This window comes from Trematomus bernacchii, unplaced genomic scaffold, assembly GCF_902827165.1.
Source record: "Trematomus bernacchii unplaced genomic scaffold, fTreBer1.1, whole genome shotgun sequence".
NCBI classification, from domain to species: domain Eukaryota; kingdom Metazoa; phylum Chordata; class Actinopteri; order Perciformes; family Nototheniidae; genus Trematomus; species Trematomus bernacchii.
Window position 1 is genome coordinate 9596783 of NW_022988098.1, and position 25022 is coordinate 9621804.

The 25022-nt window shown below is 40.2% G+C and overlaps 1 protein-coding gene across 6 annotated transcripts in view; it reads right to left on the reverse strand.

The window, feature by feature from the left end:
- Positions 1 to 25022, reverse strand: part of iqsec1b (IQ motif and Sec7 domain ArfGEF 1b) — a 228098-nt gene that overhangs the window by 15922 nt on the left and 187154 nt on the right. For 5 of the 6 annotated variants that reach the window (XM_034121554.1, XM_034121559.1, XM_034121558.1 and 2 more), the window contains 3 exons: positions 5416 to 5683; positions 1723 to 2978; positions 829 to 990 (listed from right to left, as the gene is read on the reverse strand). In XM_034121554.1, coding sequence (XP_033977445.1) covers positions 829 to 990; positions 1723 to 2978; positions 5416 to 5683 — 1686 coding nt within the window. Of the gene's footprint in view, positions 1 to 828; positions 991 to 1722; positions 2979 to 5415; positions 5684 to 15760; positions 15922 to 25022 lie in introns of those variants that run through there. The other variant, XM_034121555.1, reaches the window with a different exon arrangement.

Genomic DNA, 25022 nt, shown 5'->3' on the forward strand with positions numbered 1-25022 from the left:
AAATGCTCCATTCACTTCATCAGGTTTCACTTTCTGTGGTTTGGTGGTGAGACTTTAAGCCAAAAACAGCTGCTTTCTGCTGGAAAGGACTTCCATGACAGCAGTTAGACTGAACTAAAACAGCAGAACAAAGAACAAGGACTTGAATGAAACCCTAACCCTTGTTCATTACCCAAATATTGGACATAAGTTAATGCCTGACTTTTACCTATAATGGAGCATATTTCAACTGTGATACTGACACTTTTACTTAAATAAAGAACTTTTTTCCAACACTGAAGTAAGGATTGTATCTCCAGAGCCCTTATACTGCGGTATCTTGCATGTCAAGATTAATAGAAGTTTTCTCAAGGAGCCCTTTAGATATGCCTGTCAAACTGACAAAGAAGGACCTTTACTGGCCTTATCCTCCACAGAATCTCAATGGGCTCCGATAGTGCTGCTGCGCCTCAAGTGTGTTTCAGATAAATCTGTCCAGTCTAAAGCATAAAGTAGGCACTGTTTGATAATCACTGTTGGGAAATACAAGAACTTTATGACTTCACTCTCTCTCTTTAAAAGGACTGAGAAATATAAAAGGAGTGTGTATGTTTATCTGAGCATCACAGCAATTTTCTTGAGTAGGATCTATTTCTGTAACTAGAGTCATTATGTAGTTCTCAGAAACTTTGAAGACGGTTTCAATGAGTCTCGATTGCAAGCTGGAAACCCTATTTGCAATTAAATGGTGATATTTATGCTCCCAAAAGGAAGATAACATAAAAGCCAAATCAAAAGACAGTTTAATGTTTCATAGAGTACGTAGAAAACGATTCGGTGCACACTCACTCGAGGACATCTCGGTTGAACTGCTTCTGTCTGTTACCCAGGAACTCGCCGATCATCTGCCTGCTCAAGCCTTTCCTTTGCAGCAGGAAGTGAGCCACACCCACCGGCGTGTCGGGGACAAAGTTTCTATCTATCAGATACTGGATGCCTTTTTCTGGTTTCCTTGAAACATAGGAGAGGATAGAGAGAGAGAGAGAGAGAGAGAGAGGAGTGAGGACACAATCCAAATATGAGATAATCCAAATGCCCCAAATGTGTGTCAATTGAGGGATGGGAGAGTGGAGAGGAGGGAAGAACTTTTTCTCCAATAGTGTTAATTGCAAATGATTAAAAGGAACTTCATGGCTGGCTCTGAAAGAAACCAAATCCACAATCGTTTATGATTAAATGGTTGAGATGAATCACTCTGCATTCAGTGAAGCAGGATGAGTCACAGGCTGAGTTTGAATCTCAAGTAAAACAGATCGTTAGTCGTGTTTCACTATCACTGCCCATTTATCATGAAGAAGAGCTTTATGTGTCATAAGTAATGGACCGTCATTTACATAACCTCTGTCCCTCATTGGCTCTGTAATGTGTGATGCTGTCATTCTGAAGCTAAAAGTACAAGCAATGTAAGCAATTGTCTTAATTTACATTATTTAATTTCATATTCTGTTCTTGTACATATCCCATATTCTATTGACATGTATATAGACTTGTTGCACTACTTTTTATTTTGTATTGTATTATATATGTTGCATTGTTGGAGGAGCTCAGGTCAGAATAATTTCATTGCCATTTCTACACTGTAGCTTTTTGTATATGACAATAAAACCTTTGAATTGTAATCAGATTGTGTCTAGAAGAGTCTGTCTCTGTGTTAATGGATCTTGTATTGTGGAATGTACATACTTGTTGAAGAGGTTCAGGCCTATGCGGTAGTGTCTCTTTCGGATGATGTCGTTACTGAATGCCGGTGAATCCCAGCTGTTGCGAGTCTCTTTGTGGTACGTCTGCTTGCTGAGCGTCTGCTCCCTCAGGCTGTCTCTGGACGAGGACTCGGAGCTGCAGTTGATGGTGTCGTTGGAGTTGGACGTGCTGTTGATGCTGTCGTTGTCACCATCAGAAAAGTCGGATTCGGACTTGCTCTGACGGTTTGCGGTGCCATTGATGGCCAGATGGGCCTCCAGTTGTCGTGGCCGATGTCGAGGGGCTTCTTCTTCCCTTGAAGGCCCTCTTGGTGGCCGAGTGTGGGTGATTTGTTTTGGGCTGCTCTGCTGATTAGTGACGCTTCGCTCGTAAGCGCTCTGTCTCTTCAAAGAGCTTCTGTCAGAACGATCGCTGAGCTCCACCGAACTATCGCTTGGAGGCTCGATGGTCAGTAAGGGAAGGTGATCTACCCTCAATCGCTGCTCTTGGCACTCCAGAGACGGTGTACTTCGGCAGCTGGTGTCCGTATCTCCTTTTTCATCCTTATGAGCCAGTGACCAGTAGTCCTGGGAAGAGTTGAGGGAACGCTGGCGCAAGTCCGACTCTGTGCTGGAGGGTCGATCCACAGATTGAGACAAGGGAAGAGGCGGTGTCAGTTCTTCTTCATCGATGTAGAGGGTGACGTCGCTGTAAGACGCCCTCATCTCATCCAGTTTGCGGTGATCTGACGCACCATGAGAAAGTTTCATCTGGCAACCGACCTCCCTGTCGATATCCGGGAGAACTCTCACTGGCTCTGACTCGTCACCATGCAGACTGCGACAGTTCAGAGCATCGTCTATGGACTCAGCCAGAGATTTAACCTGCCTGGAGAAGGCATCTTCCAGTTCTGTGATCGCGTCTGTGAAGTCGCTCTGAGTTGTTGGAGTCTTTGCCTGAACACCCATCTCCCCATCGTGCTCTGACTGCACCAACGCACCAAGTTTTGTTCCATCGTCTGTTAGAGAGACCTGCTTTCCTTCGAAATAGGAGCTGTGGACTTTTTCAGGTCCTTCAAAGGAAAACTGCATTCTCATATTTGATAGGACGATCCGTCTGGACATACGGTTCTCAGACATAGAACTTCTAAGACGTTCAAAGTTCTTGTTCATCTGGTACTGGCGGAAAGCCGTCTGGATGGTGCGGGCTGCATGCCGGGTTATGAAACGCCCACCATATTTCCTCTCTAGCATCTCCACCTGCAGGTAGAGAAGAACGGTTGGTGAAATAATGCAACTGCAACTAACTGGAAGCAGTCTGGATAGTCCCTAGCTGCTTCGTTATGGCAAAAATAACCAGAGATGGGAAGTAGTGGAGTACAAATACTTTGTTACTGTACTTAAGTACATTTTTCTGGTATCAGTACTTTACTCCACTACTTATTTTTCTAACGACTTTTTACTTTTACTTCTTACATGTTGAACACAAACACCTGTACTTTCTACTTCTTACATTTTGAACACAAATACCTGTACTTTCTACTTCTTACATGTTGAACACAAATACCTGTACTTTCTACTTCTTACATGTTGAACACAAATACCTGTACTTTCTACTTCTTACATTTCCCAAACAGGCTGGTTCCTTTAGTTTGAATGTGTGTTTGGTGGCGTGATCATTATTATTTAGAGTCATTGCGTGCCTATTGATTTGAACACGATCCGTGTATCCATCATTTCCTGGTCTTCTCTAAAGAAGAGGGACCAATGAAAACGTTGTCATGTTGCTGTTGTTCAGCATGGAAACATTCATTAGCTAACAATGACATTATTGTTCTATTAATATAAAGGGAGGTCAGGTACTCTTTAAAACAGCTGCTAGTTATGGGTACTTTTTACTTAAGTACATTTCAAAGCCCATACTTCTTTACTTTTACTTGAGTAAAGAAGTTTAGTCAGTACTTCTACTTTTACCAGAGTATTTTTAAACACGAGTTTCTGTACTTCTACTTGAGTAAAGGATGTGTGTACTTTTGCCATCTCTGAAAATAACCTTGTATGCATTCTCTGTAATGATAAAACTGATGATAGCAACCCCAAAAATGGTCCATGTTACTTTACCCAGAATGGTAAAAAAGTGTGGCACTCCAGTTATTTGATACTTAGGTCACGTAAGGACTACTGAGCCAGATGAAGATAAAAGCTCGTCAATAGTCCTTGATTTATGATTATACTGTAGTGTCAAGCCTATAGAGGGTAAGTGTTGGTGACAAAAGAAAGGGTTTTGTTTAGTGCATTACTTAAAATAACCGTCCATTTAGAAAATTGACTCTCAAACAAAAGCTGCTTTCACCTGCCAACAAAGAATATCTATTACCTTTGGAAACATGTTTTGGACAGAATGAAGGATGGTGCTGCCGTCTCATCTGCTTTTCTTAAAAACTAAAAGAGAGCGATGATGGCAGTTTAAAAATGGCTGGAATCTGGGGTTTATTCGTTGCAAAAACACTAGGAAGAAAAGGAGGAAGGTGGATAATGTTGAAGTGGGATGTGAACCCAGTTCTACCAATAAACTGGAAATGGCCAAAATAATGATGAGGAATTGCTCTCGGAAGATTTATAAGAAAAATATGATAATAGTTTGAGACTGTACAGTACTGTTGGAAGTAAAACATGACCTTAAATACACCAACATTAAGATGTAGTAAAGAAAGTTTACTATCTGGACTGATGGAGTAGGACGTCATTAATGTGAGGCCAGCGGACTCAACATTTCCACAAGAGATTTAGACCAGAACAGTAGGTTTCCCTCCAATAAGCTCCAAGTTTCACTGCCTAACAAGCATCCCCTTCCTGTGTCTTTCCAAACAGATGCAGTTGATAAAGCCCCAAGGCAAACAAGTTATTATTGTTCTTTTTTTTAATATATTTGACCACCCTGATGAGCCTCCTTCTGACATAATATTGTAATAACAGGTACTATATAACCTCAAGGCAATGTAATATCTATATTTCCTTTCTCTTGTATTCATTTCGATTGCATTTGAGGTAACCCAAATTAACAGAAAGTAATCAGGTAACATTATTTATATATTTAAAGGTCTCCTATTATACTATTTTTAGGCATATATTATAGGTCTCAGATATATAAAAAACATGCCTAGGAAGTGTTATGCTCAAAATACCAAACAGATCACCCATTCTAGCCTCATGCCTCTCTATTTCAGCCCTGTTAGAGAAGTGCTGATTCTGGGTCTGCAGCTTTACATTTAACCGAGCTGCTGCTGGCCCCTTTGGAGCATCTGCATGAGCTCTCCTCTGTGAAGAGAGAGGTTTCTACCCAGATACTCAGCTAAATGCTGCCGTGATTAAACACCATAATATGTTCCAAGGTTTCAAGGATTATTTCTGAAACAGTAGCAAATCTGGATCAGCTCCGTTGTACCCAAATTTATTAGAGATTTGGGTACTGAGGAAAAAAGAGATGATTGTATTTTCTGACACTGTGAGTCTCCTGACACACCGGGGACACATATTTATGTATAAAAGACATAAAAAAGTGCATACAGTAATTGTAACGGATTACATTTTAAAGTAACCCTCCCAGCCCTGAGCGTAAAATCAATTAATCATTATTGGACATGTCACGTTGCATACATTTTAGTATCATGACATGTATCTGTGTTTGTCTCCTCACCTGCTTATCCTGCAGGTCAGCTGACAGCTCATAGCTCTCGGACAGCGAGCGCGAGCGTTTGATGGCCTCTTCCTCTGCCTGCTTGCGGAGTATGGACTGTGAATGCTGCAGTTTGGGTCGACGGGGCCTCAGGTGTCCCGGCAGCAGGATGTGTCCGTATATCTGGCTGCTGTCCAGGTGGCTGCTGTGGGTCACTGGGATGCAACCATAGCCACTGCTGGGGTCCACTGAGGCGCCCAACTCGCTGCCTGGAGCATCACCTTCCACACTGCAACAAACAGAAACAACAGTGGGTTAATATGAGTCATTCTCCTTTTGCTGTGTGTTTCAGCAAGGGGCACGTGACAGATGGGAGAAGTGAACTTTGATACTGCTGGCAGCGTATACATATGAGTGAAAGCATTTATAGCAGCAGACTGAGAGCTCCCTTTACACATTCCCTTCACAATGCAGAAAAGTCACATAAATCAGCTGAGAATAGAATACCACTGGATCTTGATTCAAAGAAAATAAAGAGGACCGTTTCTGCTCATTTTCAGGTGTATGTCAATATGTAGTGTCTCTACTTTAAAGAGTCCTCTCCTGCTGATGTTCAGGTGTATATCAGTATGTAGTGTCTCTACTTTAAAGAGTCCTCTCCTGCTGATGTTCAGGTGTATATCAGTATGTAGTGTCTCTACTTTAAAGAGTCCTCTCCTGCTGATGTTCAGGTGTATATCAGTATGTAGTGTCTCTACTTTAAAGAGTCCTCTCCTGCTGATGTTCAGGTGTATATCAGTATGTAGTGTCTCTACTTTAAAGAGTCCTCTCCTGCTGATGTTCAGGTGTATATCAGTATGTAGTGTCTCTACTTTAAAGAGTCCTCTCCTGCTGATGTTCAGGTGTATATCAGTATGTAGTGTCTCTACTTTAAAGAGTCCTCTCCTGCTGATGTTCAGGTGTATATCAGTATGTAGTGTCTCTACTTTAAAGAGTCCTCTCCTGCTGATGTTCAGGTGTATATCAGTATGTAGTGTCTCTACTTTAAAGAGTCCTCTCCTGCTGACGTTCAGGTGCATATCAGTATGTAGTGTCTCTACTTTAAAGAGTCCTCTCCTGCTGATGTTCAGGTGTATATCAGTATGTAGTGTCTCTACTTTAAAGAGTCCTCTCCTGCTGATGTTCAGGTGTATATCAGTATGTAGTGTCTCTACTTTAAAGAGTCCTCTCCTGCTGATGTTCAGGTGTATATCAGTATGTAGTGTCTCTACTTTAAAGAGTCCTCTCCTGCTGATGTTCAGGTGTATATCAGTATGTAGTGTCTCTACTTTAAAGAGTCCTCTCCTGCTGATGTTCAGGTGTATATCAGTATGTAGTGTCTCTACTTTAAAGAGTCCTCTCCTGCTGATGTTCAGGTGTATATCAGTATGTAGTGTCTCTACTTTAAAGAGTCCTCTCCTGCTGATGTTCAGGTGTATATCAGTATGTAGTGTCTCTACTTTAAAGAGTCCTCTCCTGCTGATGTTCAGGTGTATATCAGTATGTAGTGTCTCTACTTTAAAGAGTCCTCTCCTGCTGATGTTCAGGTGTATATCAGTATGTAGTGTCTCTACTTTAAAGAGTCCTCTCCTGCTGATGTTCAGGTGTATATCAGTATGTAGTGTCTCTACTTTAAAGAGTCCTCTCCTGCTGATGTTCAGGTGTATATCAGCATGTAGTGTCTCTACATGTCTCCATGCTTTAATGTTCAAACAGCTCTTTATTTTTCTCATACTGCCTGTGCTGCAGCACCTCTTTTCCCCCTCTGTCTGAAACCAGAGCCCAGTCTGCTCTGATTGGTTAGCTGGCCGGCTCTGTTGTGATTGGTCAACCGCTTAGAGATGTCCCGCCCCTTAGCCTATCACGTACAATGTGTTGGAGTGCTACACTTTCAGGGAATTCAGGAATGTTATCCTTTGCAGACCATTTACAGGTTTACAAAAACCTAAAGAAAACACTATAGGAAAGGGCAAACCCCAAAAAGCATGACAGGGCCTCTTTAAATATATTATGAATACCACCATAGAACCAACATATGGCACATCACACACTGATATCACAACATATATATAGATATCACCGGTCTTCCAGTAGAAAACAGAGCTGTTTAATGTCAGGAGGGAGTGCAGCATGTGAAGCAGCGCCTTTAATAAGATCAATAAGGATCAGTGTCTGCTCACTGCAGCCCAAACACAACCTGGACAGCTGATTAGATAAACCCCAGACTGCAGCAGCTTAATGTCAACCAGGACTTTTCACTTCCTCCACACCTCTGTGATTAGCTTATAGAGGACTAGCGTACTGCTTTTTATTGGTACTTGGACACAGCTCAAAAACTCAAGAGGAATCAAACTCATTATTACCGAGAGAAAAAGACAGCTATACTTAATCTGACAGTTTGCCTTTTGAATGTGTCCCTCTCAAGAGGCAGAGACCTTGATTTTGAAAAGCCTTTTCTTTTTTGTACTGACGCAGAACCTGATGCTAATACAAGAACACTTTAATGCAGGTTATTTAAAGACTTTTTTAATCAAATGCATTGGAAGCCAGCTCAGCAAAGAGGAAATGCTGACGTGAGAACAAGGGCGGCATCTGACTCCTGAAGCGAATTGACTGTATACCATGTAATAAAAGCAAGGGATTATAGGAGAATCACTGCAGTCGTAAAAGGGAAGTTATGGATGAATCCCTGCAATCCATTCTCAAGATTAGTTAGTGGTAAGGTGAACAAAAACAACTAAAACCAGATATTGTTGCCATGTTCCCAAATACTGACACTGCTTTCAGGGTTTGGTTTACAATAAAAAAATGAACAAATATGGCAAAAAAATGTTGTTTCTCGTGCCTTATGAACTGAAAATGTGTAACCCTTGTGTACTTCTGACTCTTGTGTTGACACCAAACTTCCACAGGCAGGTGGTCTGTAAGGTGAGTGTGAGTAAAGCATAATGCACTTCTTCAGTCATTGGTTTAACACAGCAAAAAAAAAAAATACACTGCCACAGGATGCAGGCCTAGGCTCGTGCACAGATATACCTGAGATAGACCTTTTGCTCTCCTTTTAGCCTTTTTTAGTTTTATTTGACTAATCTTAAAATGTATGTTTACGCACAGCCTGCCCTGCGGAACAGATATATTGAGTAAATCAAGGTATAAGGTCAGAGATAAGTGCTATCAGTGATGCCCTCTTAGTTTGAGGGGGACAAGAAACAAGAAACAAGAAAATACATTTTGTAAAATAATGGTAATTTTTGAGCGAGGGACGGATGGGATGACAAAAATGTTTTTAAACAATACACCTTATCCAAAGCGTGTGTGTTGCGTTCTAGAATTGTGTGCCTTAGTATTATAAGGTATATCAAATATATTAAACACATTTCTTGGCACATAGTAATAGTAAATCTTAGCCATACAATATCAGCATCTTCTTATTTCCCGGTAAGTAGTTCTGCCGAATGCCTTGGTACGATGAAGGCAGGACATCTGTGTCAGTTAATTTGACAGAAATACACTTCATTTCGTTGCTTGTATCATTATTACGTTTTATTTAGCAGTGTTTTAACTAACCTCAGTCATGGGTTTGTTTTAAATACATACATTTTAATATAAAACTGTCCCATAAGTAATTATTCCTGGCATATATTTATTTAAAAGTAACAAAAACCCGTGCCCTTTTGTCTCCTCTGTGCTCGTCTATTGTATTGTACCTTTTGCCTTTTATCAACATCACAGTCAATCAGTTTGACAGAGAAACATTTCTGTGGTTCTTAAGACAAAATCAGGATTGATGTTACATTATTATGTAGTTATGGACCTTGAAATGATTTCCTGAACTTGCGAGTGACAATTTATGGTGGAATTGTGAGCCTTTTTCCCTTAAAGCAACTTTTGCACGATCAATATCAATTTGTTTGTCACGAGCTGATGGATGAAGGGGAAGTGTGAAAACAAGGTCATCCATTCAGAGGCATCTATCACTTTATAATCTCTCCAAATATCTCCATCTTAGTTGGAGAAGTTGTCAAGGTTAGATAATGAATGCTAAAATTATGATGTCCAGGAGAGAAAAGAGGCTGAAAGCAGTGCATTCATACAGGAAAGGTGAACGAAGTGGTGATAAATAATACCTGTCAGTGGCTTGTGCAAAAACACGATGTGGCATTTAAAGAAGGTGGCTTTTAGACATGTCAGTCTGTTTCATTTATGCCTTTTCTGTCTTGATGTAAAATTGTGATAAAACGCGGCCGGCAGAAGAAACATGTTGTTCTGGTTTTCAAATGTTTATTCATCTTCTAACCTGCATTTACAAATATCTAAGATGTTTATCTGCCAGTGTATAGGTCCGAGGGTTTCATCCAGTATGTTGTAGTCGTTCTGCAGAGTCACGATTATGATTTTGGGCAGATTTTGAAATACTGGATAGTTTTAATATTACTATTTAATTAAAATACTGAAAATTCAGAGGACATAGTTTGGCTCAGCCCATGATTTATTAAACTATTCTAACTCTGGCAATTGTTTGACTCAAGGATTTCTAAAGTCATCTACGGAGGCGTGTGGCGCAGTGGACTAGTGCGTAGGTGTTCGGATCAGGGTAGCACAGGTTCAAACCCCACTGCAGTCAGCATGTCGTTGTGTCCCTGAGACACTTCACCCCAAATTGCTCCTGTGGGGATTGTTCACATATTGAGTATTAAAGTCGCTTTGGATAAAAGCGTCTAACAAGTAACATGTAATCTACCATCCAGTAATACTGAGAAACAAAATAAATAACATATTTGTCTTTTGTTCAAATGCTAAAACAACCTTACTGAATGAAGTAAGGACCTCTAGGATGACCTTTAATAACATTTCTTTAAGTAGTAAATCATCATTTTTGGGAAAATACTTATATGCTTTTTTGCGAGAGTTAAATGAGAAGCGCCTGTGAATCTAGTCAAGCATTTACTGCAGGGGGGTCAAACTCAATTTCATCAGCATTATGGTTACACTCAAAGGGTTGTAACTTTATAAATATACAGTACCAGTCAAAAGTTTGGACACCTTCTCATTCGAAGGTTTTTATTTATTTTAATAATTTTCTACATTGTAGAATAATACTAAAGACACCAGAACTATGAAAGAACACATATGGAATTATCTAGTAAACAAAAAAGTGTTAAAAAATCCAGAATATGATTTTTATTTTAGATTCTTCAAATGAGCCCCCCTTTGCCTTGATGAGAGCTTTGCACACTCTTGGCTTCTCTTTATAAAAATACATATATACATACATAATATATATTAAATAATGTATCACATCACATTATTGGCTCTGCATTGGATTATTATCAGTTCTGGTAATAACTTCATAATTAACTACGTCTGAACGCAGAAGTCTAGGGTAAATAATTGAAAGCAAATATTCAACAATTCCACCAATTGTATTGTATATAATATTCTTTGCAAGATCTTGTGGGGCCACATGAAATGAGGTCACAGGCCGGATTTGGCCCACGGGCCTTGAGTTTGACACCCCTGATCTGTTACTCTCAACAAAAAGGTTTGGACTATTTGAACATCTTGTTTTGTGCACAGATTACAATAGATGTATTTGTAGGAATATTAATAGTGCACTTTAAAGGTTTCAGTCAACATAAACACTTTACCAAACATTAACAACGTCGCTTTTGTGGCTAAATGTAACATTACCTTAGCTTTAGTGTTTGAATATCAGACAGCAGTTCATTTTGTCAGTCATTTCTTACTGATTTAGAAGGCACTGATAACCGTAATAATCTCTGTAATTAATTATTCTTGAGTGCCTTTTAGCACAGGGGAGAAGTACTATCATTAGTGGAAGTGTTGTATTTTTCTCAGCTGGACAACAGCATTTTGAGATGCATCCTCGACACATTTTTGATTCCAAAAGGAACAAATCTAATGAGACAAAACAAGTCCTTTAATTAGTCTGAAGGGTGGGCTGCAAAACGTCGGCTCCAGCAGAGGATGTCTATTGGAAATGTCCATTTGTTTAGATGGAAAAGTGGCACTCAGCTCAAAGCAAGAAGCCGGCAGACGCCTCTCGGTACTCAGACTGAAAGCATGACAGCATTTGTTTATGTCCTCTGTTAGCGGGTACGGTTGCATTTGAGATACTGAACAAGATGTTCTGCTCTGAGTAATATAATGAAGAACTTTGTGATAAACAGATTCACCAAAACAGGGATTGAGCAAAACCACTGCTGCAAAATACAAAAGACACTTTCAATTTCACTAGGATAAACCCACTCTTCAAATATGCAAGCTGTTTTAAAATGAGATAAACCTGGACATTTTAAATAATAACTTGGAGAAAAGGACACACGAGGACAACCAACAATAACGTTTGGAGATAAAAGGCCCCACAAAATCACAAGAAAAGTGTAAGAAGAAGAAGAACCTAGGACAAGCTAACAAAGCTAACATGGCTAACATGGCTAACCAGGCAGGTATGCAAGTAACAACAACTGAAAGCAAACTAACTGACATACAACAAAGACAGAAAGACTAAACATACTATTACTGCTTATCTGAGTATGATAAAACAGTGACATTTATACTCTACACAGAAATTGCGCCAAAATCTGCTAACTGACTTGCCTGCTAACTAGCAATCAACAATGAAGAAGAGCACCATGGCTGATGCAACAGTGGGGACAACTCCCCACCCTCACACTAGAAGACCCAAAGGAGCTAAAAGTGCACAGACAAAGAAACATTATAAAACATAACTCATTCTGAGGGAAGAACAGTAACCAATAGAAGAAGCTAGACAAGCTAACGAGGCAGCTAGTTAGCTGACAACAACTGAGAGGAAACTACCCAACATACAACAAAAACAGAAAAACTGAAAATAATATTTCCTCCTATCTGAGTCTGATAGAATAGTGGCATTTGGACTCTAGACAGAAAGATAGGGAGATTACTTTGGTCAGAACTTTTGACAGCTACAGTCTGTCCGAAGCATTCACATAGCTCATTCAAATGAAAATCCTTTCCCCTGAAAGTCCACATTTAAGGCTGAGGCAAAACTGGATAAAAAGGTCATAGAGGATGAATGAAAGCCCAACGTTTTTAAAACATGTAAAGACTGAGGAAACCTGATTCTGAACAAACTGGGAGAAATCCCCACATGGACAGAAAATGGGTTTGTCCTCTACTGATGCAAGGGGGTTTCAATGTAATATTTTAGTTTCTGTTTCATATAGACCAGACACAGTACCATACAAGTATACTACAAATGCTTCCCTTTATGTTTCATATGTGAAAACACGTCCAAACTGCTGCTCTATTCTATGCTGCATTATTGACCTTCATAAACAATCAGATATATCTTCCATCAATGTCCAAAGCTATATATCTCAAGCTCCTTGAACACTGTAAGCTACGACAAGTGAGGAGTTGTAGTCAGTGAATGAAGGGAAAAAGAGTAGATCATAAGGCGCGTTCACACCGAAGTACTTTTCCCGTTTAGTTCCGTTAGTACCCCTTATGTCTAGTTCACACCAAAAAGAGTACTTAGTGCCGGGAACTTTTACCCCCATTTTTAGTGCCTGCTAGAGAGGTGGTACTTTCCTGGGGGGGAAAAAGTACTAATTTCTATTGGCTGGGCGAATTGCAAACCACGCCCCGTAAAACTCTGAAAAGTTTTGTGAAGCCGCCATTGTATTTGCTGGCATTAGCATTATTAGCATTAGCATTAGCCCTGCACACCAACGGAGAGAGAATAACTTATGGCAACACAAAATAAAACATGGGAGCGGTGGAGATGAGGAGGTGTCGGCGTTCTGGCGATTTACTCTGAAGGCTTCAGTAGAAGCAGCTGGGAGTCCCAGCAGCTTCTACTGAAGCCAGTCCCCAACTCCGGGGACTTCCGGCCGGGGACTTCGGGTGGCAGTATACGCCGTGAAGTGGTTTGCGGCCTGCCAGTAAACCCAAAGCAGAAGAAGAAGAAGTGACGTCAGCGGCTCATTTGCGTAATCTTCCCTCAGGGAACTTATTCCGGTGTGAACGCGATCTGTACTTAGTTCCATGGGGGTACTAAGTGCCTGGGCACTAAGTACGGCAAATTACTTGGTGTGAAAGCGGCTATTTTAGCCTCTTCTGCATGTCCAGATTATAATGTGGATCCTTCATGAAACATTTAACCTGAATCTCATGCATTACTACTTTAAATATCATTTATGCTGCTGCCCAGTGACATAGTTTATACCCTCCAAATGACTTAAAAAGCACATAATGTAGAGAAGGGGAATCAAAAGATTTTCATGCACCTGGATAACCTGATTGTGGGCCTCAGTATTTACAAAATCATGCATGTAACAGAATACTTTGGACAACTGTTTTAGTGCTCACCCTGATTTAAATTAAGTGTGGCATGTACAACTTGTATGTCAGGAATAACACCAACGTAAGAAGTGCACATTACCTTCTGCCTTGTGAGATTACAGAATCCAATTCAAAATTCAAGAGCCGCAGCATTACATGACGGTGCATAAATCTTAGTATTTATTCGTGTGTGTGTGTGTGTGTGTGTGTGTGTGTGTGTGTGTGTGTGGTGTCAGACAACCCCCCCTAGAGATGAACTCTTTGTGCCGCTAAGTGTCTTCCTCGAGTGGAGCGTCTAGTCACTGTGTCACTCCACGGTGATGAATTAATTACTCCGACCTGCCACTCAGACACAACCTGCCTCTTCTAGGTTTCTTTACACTTGAATGTTTCTCACAACTCCTACAACCAGGTTAATATTCACTTGCCTGGCATAAGGAAGAAAAATCCACTACTGGCTATTAAAGCAGCCCGATCCGGTGCTAAATCACTTTTTCTTTTGCATTACAATTTAATTACAAAGAGTTTGCACCTTTTGATTTTGTTCAGCTGGCACAGAGTCGTCTGCATTAAAGGCAACTCAGCCATTAAGCCTGAACTGAAATTAATAAATGCACTTTCTATTGATTTGAATTGAGTCTGGCAGAATTCCCTGAAGATAAGAGGTAGCATTAGTCAAAACCAGCATCAAGTTCAGAGCCAAATCACAAAGTAATGTGCAGGAAGTACAAGTCAGGCAGCCATTAAAGAGGCCCTATTAAGCTTTTTGGGGGTTTTACCTGGCCTGTAGTGTGTTCTATAGGTTTCAGTGCATGTAAATGGTCTGCAAAGGCTACAATCCCTGTGTTCTCTCCAGAGGGAGTTTCTCTCTTGCACTTTTATTGGCCATTGCTCCAACACATTGTACGTGATTCGCTAAGGGGCGTGACATCTCTAAGCGGTTGACCAATCACAACAGAGCCGGCCAGCTAACCAATCAGAGCAGACTGGGCTCTGGTTTCAGACAGAGGGTGAAAAGAGGTGCTGCAGCACAGGCAGTATGAGAAAAATAAAGAGCTTTTTGAACATTAAAGCATGGAGACATGTAGAGACACTACATACTGATATACACCTGAACATCAGCAGGAGAGGACTCTTTAAAGTAGAGACACTACATACTGATATACACCTGAACATCAGCAGGAGAGGACTCTTTAAAGTAGAGACACTACATACTGATATACACCTGAACATCAGCAGGAGAGGACTCTTTAAAGTAGAGACACTACATACTGATATACACCTGAACATCAGCAGGAGAGGACTCTTTAAAGTAGAGGCATTACATACTGATATACACCTGAACATCAGCAGGAGAGGACTCTTTAAAGTAGAGACACTACATACTGATATACACCTGAACATCAGCAGGAGAGGACTCTTTAAAGTAGAGACACTACATACTGATATACACCTGAACATTAGCAGGAGAGGACTCTTTAAAGTAGAGACACTACATACTGATATACACCTGAACATCAGCAGGAGAGGACTCTTTAAAGTAGAGACACTACATACTGATATACACCTGAACATTAGCAGGAGAGGACTCTTTAAAGTAGAGACACTACATACTGATATACACCTGAACATCAGCAGGAGAGGACTCTTTAAAGTAGAGACACTACATACTGATATACACCTGAACATCAGCAGGAGAGGACTCTTTAAAGTAGAGACACTACATACTGATATACACCTGAACATCAGCAGGAGAGGACTCTTTAAAGTAGAGACACTACATACTGATATACACCTGAACATCAGCAGGAGAGGACTCTTTAAAGTAGAGACACTACATACTGATATACACCTGAACATCAGCAGGAGAGGACTCTTTAAAGTAGAGACACTACATACTGATATGAACCTGAACTAGAGGACTCTTTAAAGTAGAGACACTAAATAATAATATGGAAATGAGCAGAATAAGCCTTACCAGCTGTCTGACTCCACATCCAGTAAGGACCTGTCAGAGGTGCACTGCAGACACCACATGTTTCCTTCTCAGTCTTTACAGCAGACCCATGACCACCCTGCTCTCTGTTACTCCATCCCGAAGCTGAATGTAGCTTCGCAGCTTTCTGACCACACTCACAGTCTCGCTCTCGGTCAGTTCTGTACTGAAGCCCCGGCTTTCCTAACAGAGCCTTATGAGGAGGGGCGTTTACAGGAAGAGGGAGGAATTCCTCCAGAGGAAACTGGGTCGTGTGGCAGCGGGAGCATTGGGTCTTACACAGGAAGGGTAAGAAGAAAAAATTGAAGAAAGAACGAGAAAGCTCTGGTGCTGATAGCATCAAATCGGGTTTATTAATAGCCAGAGAGTCTGGGCGGCAAGAATAAAGCGTAGGGAAACCCGTGGATATCATTTTTTTTTTACAGAGGCAGTAATGTGACTTTACTTCAGTCATGGGGTCATCCATCAGATTCACATTTGTCAAATGTAACAAAGTACATTTACTCAAGTATTGTATTTAAGTATTATTTTGACACATTTGTACAACCATTTCCATTCTATTCTACAAATACTGCTACTCGTCTACATTTTGCAGGCAAATATTGTACTTTTTACTCCACAACATTAATTTGGCATATAAAAACACATGATATTCCGATTTAATATGATGCAGGACTGTACCCAGTATTTAACCTTTTGTTGAAGAAGGCTTTTGATGTTGACAATCACAACTTAAAACTGATATGACGTGTATATTTTGTTAAAGAGGACTTATTACGCTCATTTTCAGGTGTATATCAGTATGTAGTGTCTCTACTTTAAAGAGTCCTCTCCTGCTGATGTTCAGGTGTATATCAGTATGTAGTGTCTCTACTTTAAAGAGTCCTCTCCTGCTGATGTTCAGGTGTATATCAGTATGTAGTGTCTCTACATGTCTCCATGCTTTAATGTTCAAAAAGCTCTTTATTTTTCTCATACTGCCTGTGCTGCAGCACCTCTTTTCACCCTCTGTCTGAAACCAGAGACCAGTCTGCTCTGATTGGTTAGCTGACTGCCACAGTCTTCTATGCAGAATAGTCGACCCGCCATGCTATCCTTTAAATAAATAATCAAGTTCATCAGGAATGTTTGAGTCACTTCCCCTCCCATCTCGGGCAGATTTTTTGGGTGATTTCCCCCCACTCCTATTCCTAAAAAAAGTGAGCAGTGAGCGGCCTATCCATTTCCATATAATGACATCATTACCCAAACAACGGTAGATGTTATCTAACTAAAGCAACCTTGCAGCGTAAAGCTCTGAGATAACACGGATAATACGTTTGCTTTGGGTAAAGATCCACCATGACTGTGTCTGATTCAGCTCTGTAACCTCGGGGTGAAGTATACATATGTTCAGTCCTCAAGAAAGCAGTTTTTTATTACTCTATATCACATGGAAAATAATCCCAATTGCAGTGTCTAATCATCGAAAGGGAAGATATGCTTTTCTCATGGGCCGTTTCAGGGCTTAGTAAAAAGCTGATAAATGTTTCCCGTATGGTGACGCTTCGTGTAAAGTTCATTAGATTTATGATGATCTTAAAAAAAATCCCTGATCCTCCATTGGGAAAGTGTCACTTTGACTAATGCGTAGAGTTTAAAAGATTTCGACTTTGATTTCTGTATCTTAAAGTATCTGAAGTGAAGCTAGAAAAATGGCCATCACTGATCAAACTGAGGCAATCTGAGAATGCAATAACTCAAAGCTATGATAATGTGGAACCTTAACCGTTATTATATAAGTTATATAGAGAACAAACCTGTTTTTTGTACCAGTCATTTTGTAATGGTTTAACAAAATCACCAGTTGAATTCTCCCTTTTTTAATTATAGACCAATTACTGGTGTTGATGTTTATTATCTGTTGGACGGACTAAAGTCACAGAGAAACAGCAGAATGATTCTGAATGGTTTGCAGAGAAACAACTCAACACCAGGTGGGTTTTTAATGGATTTTTCTACATAATTCACAGCAAAATTATGATGATGATGATGGTAAAATATGCCGGTACAAAACTGCAAATGCCACAACGATGGAAACAAGTACTCATTCAAAGGAATAAAAGCGGCGTACCAATCTGGCGGTTGGAAAATCAGCTCCATTTTAGTGGCAAACAATTCAAAAGTTGTAAAGGTCATGCTTCGATTCAATCCTGGCTCTTTGAAGCAACTTGTCATTGTTGTTGTTATTTACGCTGGTATACTGAGAAATACAGTGATGTAAACAATGACTTGATTCAACTTGTGAACCAAACTAGCTCCAGCTCAAGTTGACTGAATGGAAAAGGGGTATTATTGCGTGAGACTGGTTCTTATTCAGTGGAGATAAAAATAGATCCGTTGACAGACACCGTATTTCCTGCTCTGCTCGGGACCGTGAGCGGAGTGTGTGAGAGGGGCAGCTGGAGACAAATGTGTCTGAACGGCCACCTCCTCTGATGTAACCGCCCGAAAACAACATCAATGCTGATTAGAGAGGGCAAAAGTACACACATCCTTTACTCAAGTAGAAGTACAGATACTCGTGTATAAAAATAAAAATACTCTGGTAAAAGTAGAAGTACTGACTAAACTTCTTTACTCAAGTAAAAGTAAAGAAGTATGGGCTTCAAAATGTACTTCAGTAGAAAGTACCCATAACTAGCAGCTGTTTTAAAGAGTACCTGACCTCCCTTTATATTAATAGAACAATAATGTCATTGTTAGCTAATGAATGTTTCCATGCTGAACAACGGCAACATGACAACGTTTTCATTGGTCCCTCTTCTTTAGAGAAGACCAGGAAATGATGGATACACGGATCGTGTTCAAATCAATAGGCACGCAATGACTCTAAATAATAATGATCACGCCACCAAACACACATTCAAACTAAAGGAACCAGCCTGTTTGGAAAATGTGAGAAGTAGAAAGTACAGGTATTTGTGTTCAAAATGTAAGAAGTAAAAAGTTCAGGTATTTGTGTTCAAAATGTAAGAAGTAGAAAGTACAGGTATTTGTGTTCAACATGTAAGAAGTAGAAAGTACAGGTATTTGTGTTCAACATGTAAGAAGTAGAAAGTTCAGGTATTTGTGTTCAAAATGTAAGAAGTAGAAAGTACAGGTATTTGTGTTCAACATGTAAGAAGTAGAAAGTACAGGTATTTGTGTTCAACATGTAAGAAGTAGAAAGTACAGGTATTTGTGTTCAACATGTAAGAAGTAGAAAGTACAGGTATTTGTGTTCAACATGTAAGAAGTAGAAAGTACAGGTATTTGGGTTCAAAATGTAAGAAGTAGAAAGTACAGGTATTTGGGTTCAAAATGTAAGAAGTCAAAGTAAAAAGTCTTCAGAAAAATAAGTAGTGGAGTAAAGTACTGATACCAGAAACATGTATTTAAGTACAGTAACAAAGTATTTGTACTCCACTACTTCCCACCTCTGGCGCTGATTAGAAAACACACAGCGCTCTCAGAGGCACCGCAGAGACGCTTTTCCAACATTCGACTCTGACAAATATGCAATTACATGGCTCTGCTTCACACTGAGGCTGCACCGTGTCCCTGTTTGTGTCAGATCACATCACTCCACATCCACCAGCTTTCATCTGTGCTGAGCTGGAACAGTTCATCAAGCAGAACGTCAACCACGTGAACTTCACACATTCCTCTGTTTCATATTTAATTGTAAATGAGATGCCTTTAGGGTTTAGACTGTTGGTCGTTCAAATGAAACACCATTTCCATTCCCAGGGTTTGCTTTAGCTTGAAAATGTGATTATATTTGACCTGATTCTTTCTACAATGCACTTTACCTTAATTAAAAGCCAGCGCCAAATGTAGAGAAACAAAATGAAACGCTGTTTGAACAACTTAGTCAAAAATGCTGTTTTCCATTACTCTACAGTGCGTAGGGCACACCAATAATATCTCAGCACATTTATAATGTCCTCCTGTGTTTGAGTCATATCCTGTTTACTGTGCCCTTAGAAAAAGAAGAAACCAAGATATTTAGGGTCAAAAATGTGATTGTATTAATAGGAAAACCTGCCTTTCATGAAGCATATTCGGGCAGTAGCCTATGAAAGCACATACTACACGTAATCCTGCTAGTAATCCACAATTTATAGAAATGTTACAGTAATTAAATTTTTAAATGTAACTGTAAGGGAATACAGTTTGAAGAAACATGCATGTGCATCCTGGCAGCCAGTGGTTGGTAGAGTTAATTCTCTCTCTCTCTGGAGGAGAGGCTTCAGGCTCAGAGGGCGTCTCCCCCTCTGAAGGCACACGTGGGTGGGTTTGAGCTCAGGGATTACTGGGCTGAATTGGAGCCAAACAGCTTGTCAGCGGACAGCCACAGAGCTCAGTTTGGGGTTTGGTGATGAGAAAGGAGGACGGCCAGTACATGAGGGTATAGTCCCTGCTGAGGTCATGTCAAAATGAACTTATTCCCAGGCTTGTGGAGCAACGGAAATGATATCAAGACTTTGAACACACACACACACACACACACACACACACACACACACACACACACACACACACACACACACACACACACACACACACACACACACACACACACACACACACACACACACACACACACACACACACACACACACACACACACACACACACACACACACACACACACACACACACACACACACACACACACACACACACACACACACACACACACACACACACACACACACACACACTAAAATACCACTGTTGTGCAATAACACTTATGTGCAATATGTAAATTGGAATAACTTTTCATTTTAAATATTATGTGCATGCCCTTTATCTAATAGCGCTTTACTCTTGTCTCTATCTTCACTTTTGCTGTAACAATGTAAATGCCCCCCCCCCCTGTGGGACAGATAAAGGAATTAGAGACACTACATACTGATTCTGAATTATGACAGATTACATTTTTAAAGTAACCCTCCTCAACCCTGCATGTGTGCCCCCATTAGATGCCATCAGTATGAATCTGCTACAGAGTTAGGAGCCGGCAGATGATGACACAGCTGACGTAATGTTGATGACCATATGGCGTTGAGTCTGTTCTCTGTTTACGCGGCGGTCGCCCCTCTTGTGCAGTTGTTCAGATTATCTCTGTTAATCCTCCTGCTGTAACTCTTCCTTCATCCGGCTCCTGAGCTGCCTCATGACAAACTAACACCTCTAAGCCACAGCAAGGCAGTGAGAGGTAAATAATGCCCAACTTCAGGTTGTGTTGTTTTCCTGTTACTGTGAGTCATTTTTTATCAGATGTCATATTCTGGTGCCAGGTTTGAAAGAAGTATTTAGCGCCTTTCCTTAAAGAGGCCCTATTATGCTGATGTTCAGGTGTATATCAGTATGTAGTGTCTCTACTTTAAAGAGTCCTCTCCTGCTGATGTGCAGGTGTATATCAGTATGTAGTGTCTCTACTTTAAAGAGTCCTCTCCTGCTGATGTTCAGGTGTATATCAGTATGTAGTGTCTCTACTTTAAAGAGTCCTCTCCTGCTGATGTTCAGGTGTATATCAGTATGTAGTGTCTCTACTTTAAAGAGTCCTCTCCTGCTGATGTTCAGGTGTATATCAGTATGTAGTGTCTCTACTTTAAAGAGTCCTCTCCTGCTGATGTTCAGGTGTATATCAGTATGTAGTGTCTCTACTTTAAAGAGTCCTCTCCTGCTGATGTTCAGGTGTATATCAGTATGTAGTGTCTCTACTTTAAAGAGTCCTCTCCTGCTGATGTTCAGGTGTATATCAGTATGTAGTGTCTCTACTTTAAAGAGTCCTCTCCTGCTGATATTCAGGTGTATATCAGTATGTAGTGTCTCTACTTTAAAGAGTCCTCTCCTGCTGATGTTCAGGTGTATATCAGTATGTTGTGTCTCTACTTTAAAGAGTCCTCTCCTGCTGATGTTCAGGTGTATATCAGTATGTAGTGTCTCTACTTTAAAGAGTCCTCTCCTGCTGATGTTCAGGTGTATATCAGTATGTAGTGTCTCTACTTTAAAGAGTCCTCTCCTGCTGATGTTCAGGTGTATATCAGTATGTAGTGTCTCTACTTTAAAGAGTCCTCTCCTGCTGATGTTCAGGTGTATATCAGTATGTAGTGTCTCTACTTTAAAGAGTCCTCTCCTGCTGATATTCAGGTTTATATCAGTATGTTGTGTCTCTACTTTAAAGAGTCCTCTCCTGCTGATGTTCAGGTGTATATCAGTATGTAGTGTCTTTACTTTAAAGAGTCCTCTCCTGCTGATGTTCAGGTGTATATCAGTATGTAGTGTCTCTACTTTAAAGAGTCCTCTCCTGCTGATGTTCAGGTGTATATCAGTATGTAGTGTCTCTACTTTAAAGAGTCCTCTCCTGCTGATATTCAGGTGTATATCAGTATGTTGTGTCTCTACTTTAAAGAGTCCTCTCCTGCTGATATTCAGGTTTATATCAGTATGTTGTGTCTCTACTTTAAAGAGTCCTCTCCTGCTGATGTTCAGGTGTATATCAGTATGTAGTGTCTCTACTTTAAAGAGTCCTCTCCTGCTGATGTTCAGGTGTATATCAGTATGTAGTGTCTCTACTTTAAAGAGTCCTCTCCTGCTGATGTTCAGGTGTATATCAGTATGTAGTGTCTCTACTTTAAAGAGTCCTCTCCTGCTGAAGTTCAGGTGTATATCAGTATGTAGTATCTCTACTTTAAAGAGTCCTCTCCTGCTTATGTTCAGGTGTAGTGTCTCTACTTTAAAGAGTCCTCTCCTGCTGATGTTCAGGTGTATATCAGTATGTAGTGTCTCTACTTTAAAGAGTCCTCTCCTGCTGATGTTCAGGTGTATATCAGTATGTACTAGTGTCTGTTCTGGGACATGTCTCCATGCTTTTTCTGTCTGAAACCAGAGCCCAGTCTGCTTGTGATTGGTCAACAGCTTAGAGATGTCCCGCCCCTAAGCCTATAAAGTACAATGTGTTTGAGCGCTAGCCAATTGGAGCACACGTGATGTCACTATGTTCAGGAAGTAAACAAAGGAGTCCAATGGAGATGTTTCAGGCGAGTGTGTGGGAGAGAAACTCCCTCTGAAGGGAACACAGGGATTTTAGCCTTTGCAGACCATTTACATGCACTAAAACCTATAGAACACACTACATGAAATTGAAACCCCCCAAAAAGCAGAATAGGGCCTCTTTTACTTTGAGATTACAACTTAAATAAGACCCATGTTGTTATATACTACATTTATCCTGTAATGCAAGCAGATTAGATCCCGACAGAGATAAAGTATTATTCTTCCTATGAATCATTCATTGATATACCCAGGTATAAATCCTAAAATGGTTTTACTTTCTGTGTTTGTGCTGCACCACAGGGTTAAGCTTTCATCATCAGTTGCTATCCACAGTGTTTGTTATTGTCAGGTCTGAGTGAACTCACAATCTGAGCTGCCCTGACGCTATCTCAGGATTCAAGACAGGAAGCATTTTTCAGATGTCCTCCGTAGATACAGAAGTCCGACTAACAGAGATTTTGTCTTTTAAAAACTCCTATAAAACAATAAGATGCAATATGATTGTATTGCTTCAGCTGAGATAAAATAGTCCGTTCCACTGCTTACCAACATCAGGAACTGCGGTGACAGCATTGTCATTTAAAATGACGACAGCACTGATCGAGGTTTTCTGTAACTGTCCAAGTCTGTTCACATTTTATTTTCCATTAACCAGTCTTTAAACACTGCCAGAGCCAATACTGGTTTCCTGTTAGAGTTTACTTCCTGTCTGTCTTCTTCTGCTGTTCCCTTTAGTGTTTAATTCCTCTCCGTCTTCTTCTACTGCTAAATCCTCTAACGGTCTTTTTCTTTTATTTACTTGGGACAGTTTAGAAATCATGAACACAAAGTTTGGTGCTCTACACAAATATAAAAATGAATATACAAAAACAATTCCATGGTGTTTTCTGATGGATGAAAACTAATGTTTGTTGTCCACAGCGGACGTTAAATTAACCAGACTTCTTTCTACTGTGATTGACTGCACATAGTCCCTTGATCATCCTTAGCAACGGTCTGTTATCCTTAGCAACGGTCTGTTATCCTTAGCAACGGTCTGTTATCCTTAGCAGCGCTCTGTGAGGGAAAATTAACCGACCTCTGGAATGTCCAAATTGACCAATGAGAATGGAGTGTTCAACTAAGCCGTGTAACAATGCTTAATAATAGTCAGTGATGCAGAAACAAGCATCTTGCTGGTGTGCCTCACGCAGCAAACACAACACATCCGGACATGTTCAGTATAAACAGACGACAGCGCTTCAGTGACGTAGACCTGAGCTGCTGCCTCATTAGTATTCATAAACATTTTGCTATTCCAGGAAGAGCATCAGGCCGAGCGTGATCAGACTGTGTCTAGAGGACGGGCGCATATGTTTGAAGGAGGAAAGACAAAACACCAGGAGGAGGAAAAAGAGAATGATGACAGATTTCTGCATCTCACACAGTTCATGACAAGACACTCATATTAACCTACACTGAAAACACTGAAGCATTGACTTTAATTAAATGTCTTATGTCAACAGATTTCACATCACTGTATTAGGTTAGTTGAAAGCAATAATCTTAAATTTAAATAGGTTAAATGTAAGATTATTGCTTTCAACTAACCTAATACAGTGATGTGAAATCTGTTGACATTTATCAAAGTCAATGCTTCAGTTTTTTCAGTGTACTATATTTTAGACTAATTATGCTATTAAACATTGATTTTAATTTCTAACACAGAGTTAACACTACAGTTCAAATATATTGCATCTACTCAAGGTCCATGTATTAATCTGCTTGTGTGTCCACTGCTTCAAAGTCAAAACTGCTCCACCAAATGAAAATCTGCTTTTCTCAAAAACCCTTTGTGAAACTCCATGACTCAGCCCACCATAATAACATTGTCTCTGAACACGACCATGTCCTGAACAGTGATTATGAATTGTTTTCATCAAATCAAAGGGAATACAGAGTTAAACAAGAGGTGAAAATGACGTTAAAGGCGTGACATTACATAGCATTTAGCTGACGCTTTTTATCCAAAGCTATTGGATAAAGTGCAATAAATGCAACCATAAAGATTCAAACTAAGGACAAGAAGAACACTGCTCAAACACGCAATCATTGTAAGTACTGTAGTGCATAAGTGCGTTTATTTTGCATTGTCTTCAATAGTTGTAATGTTTTG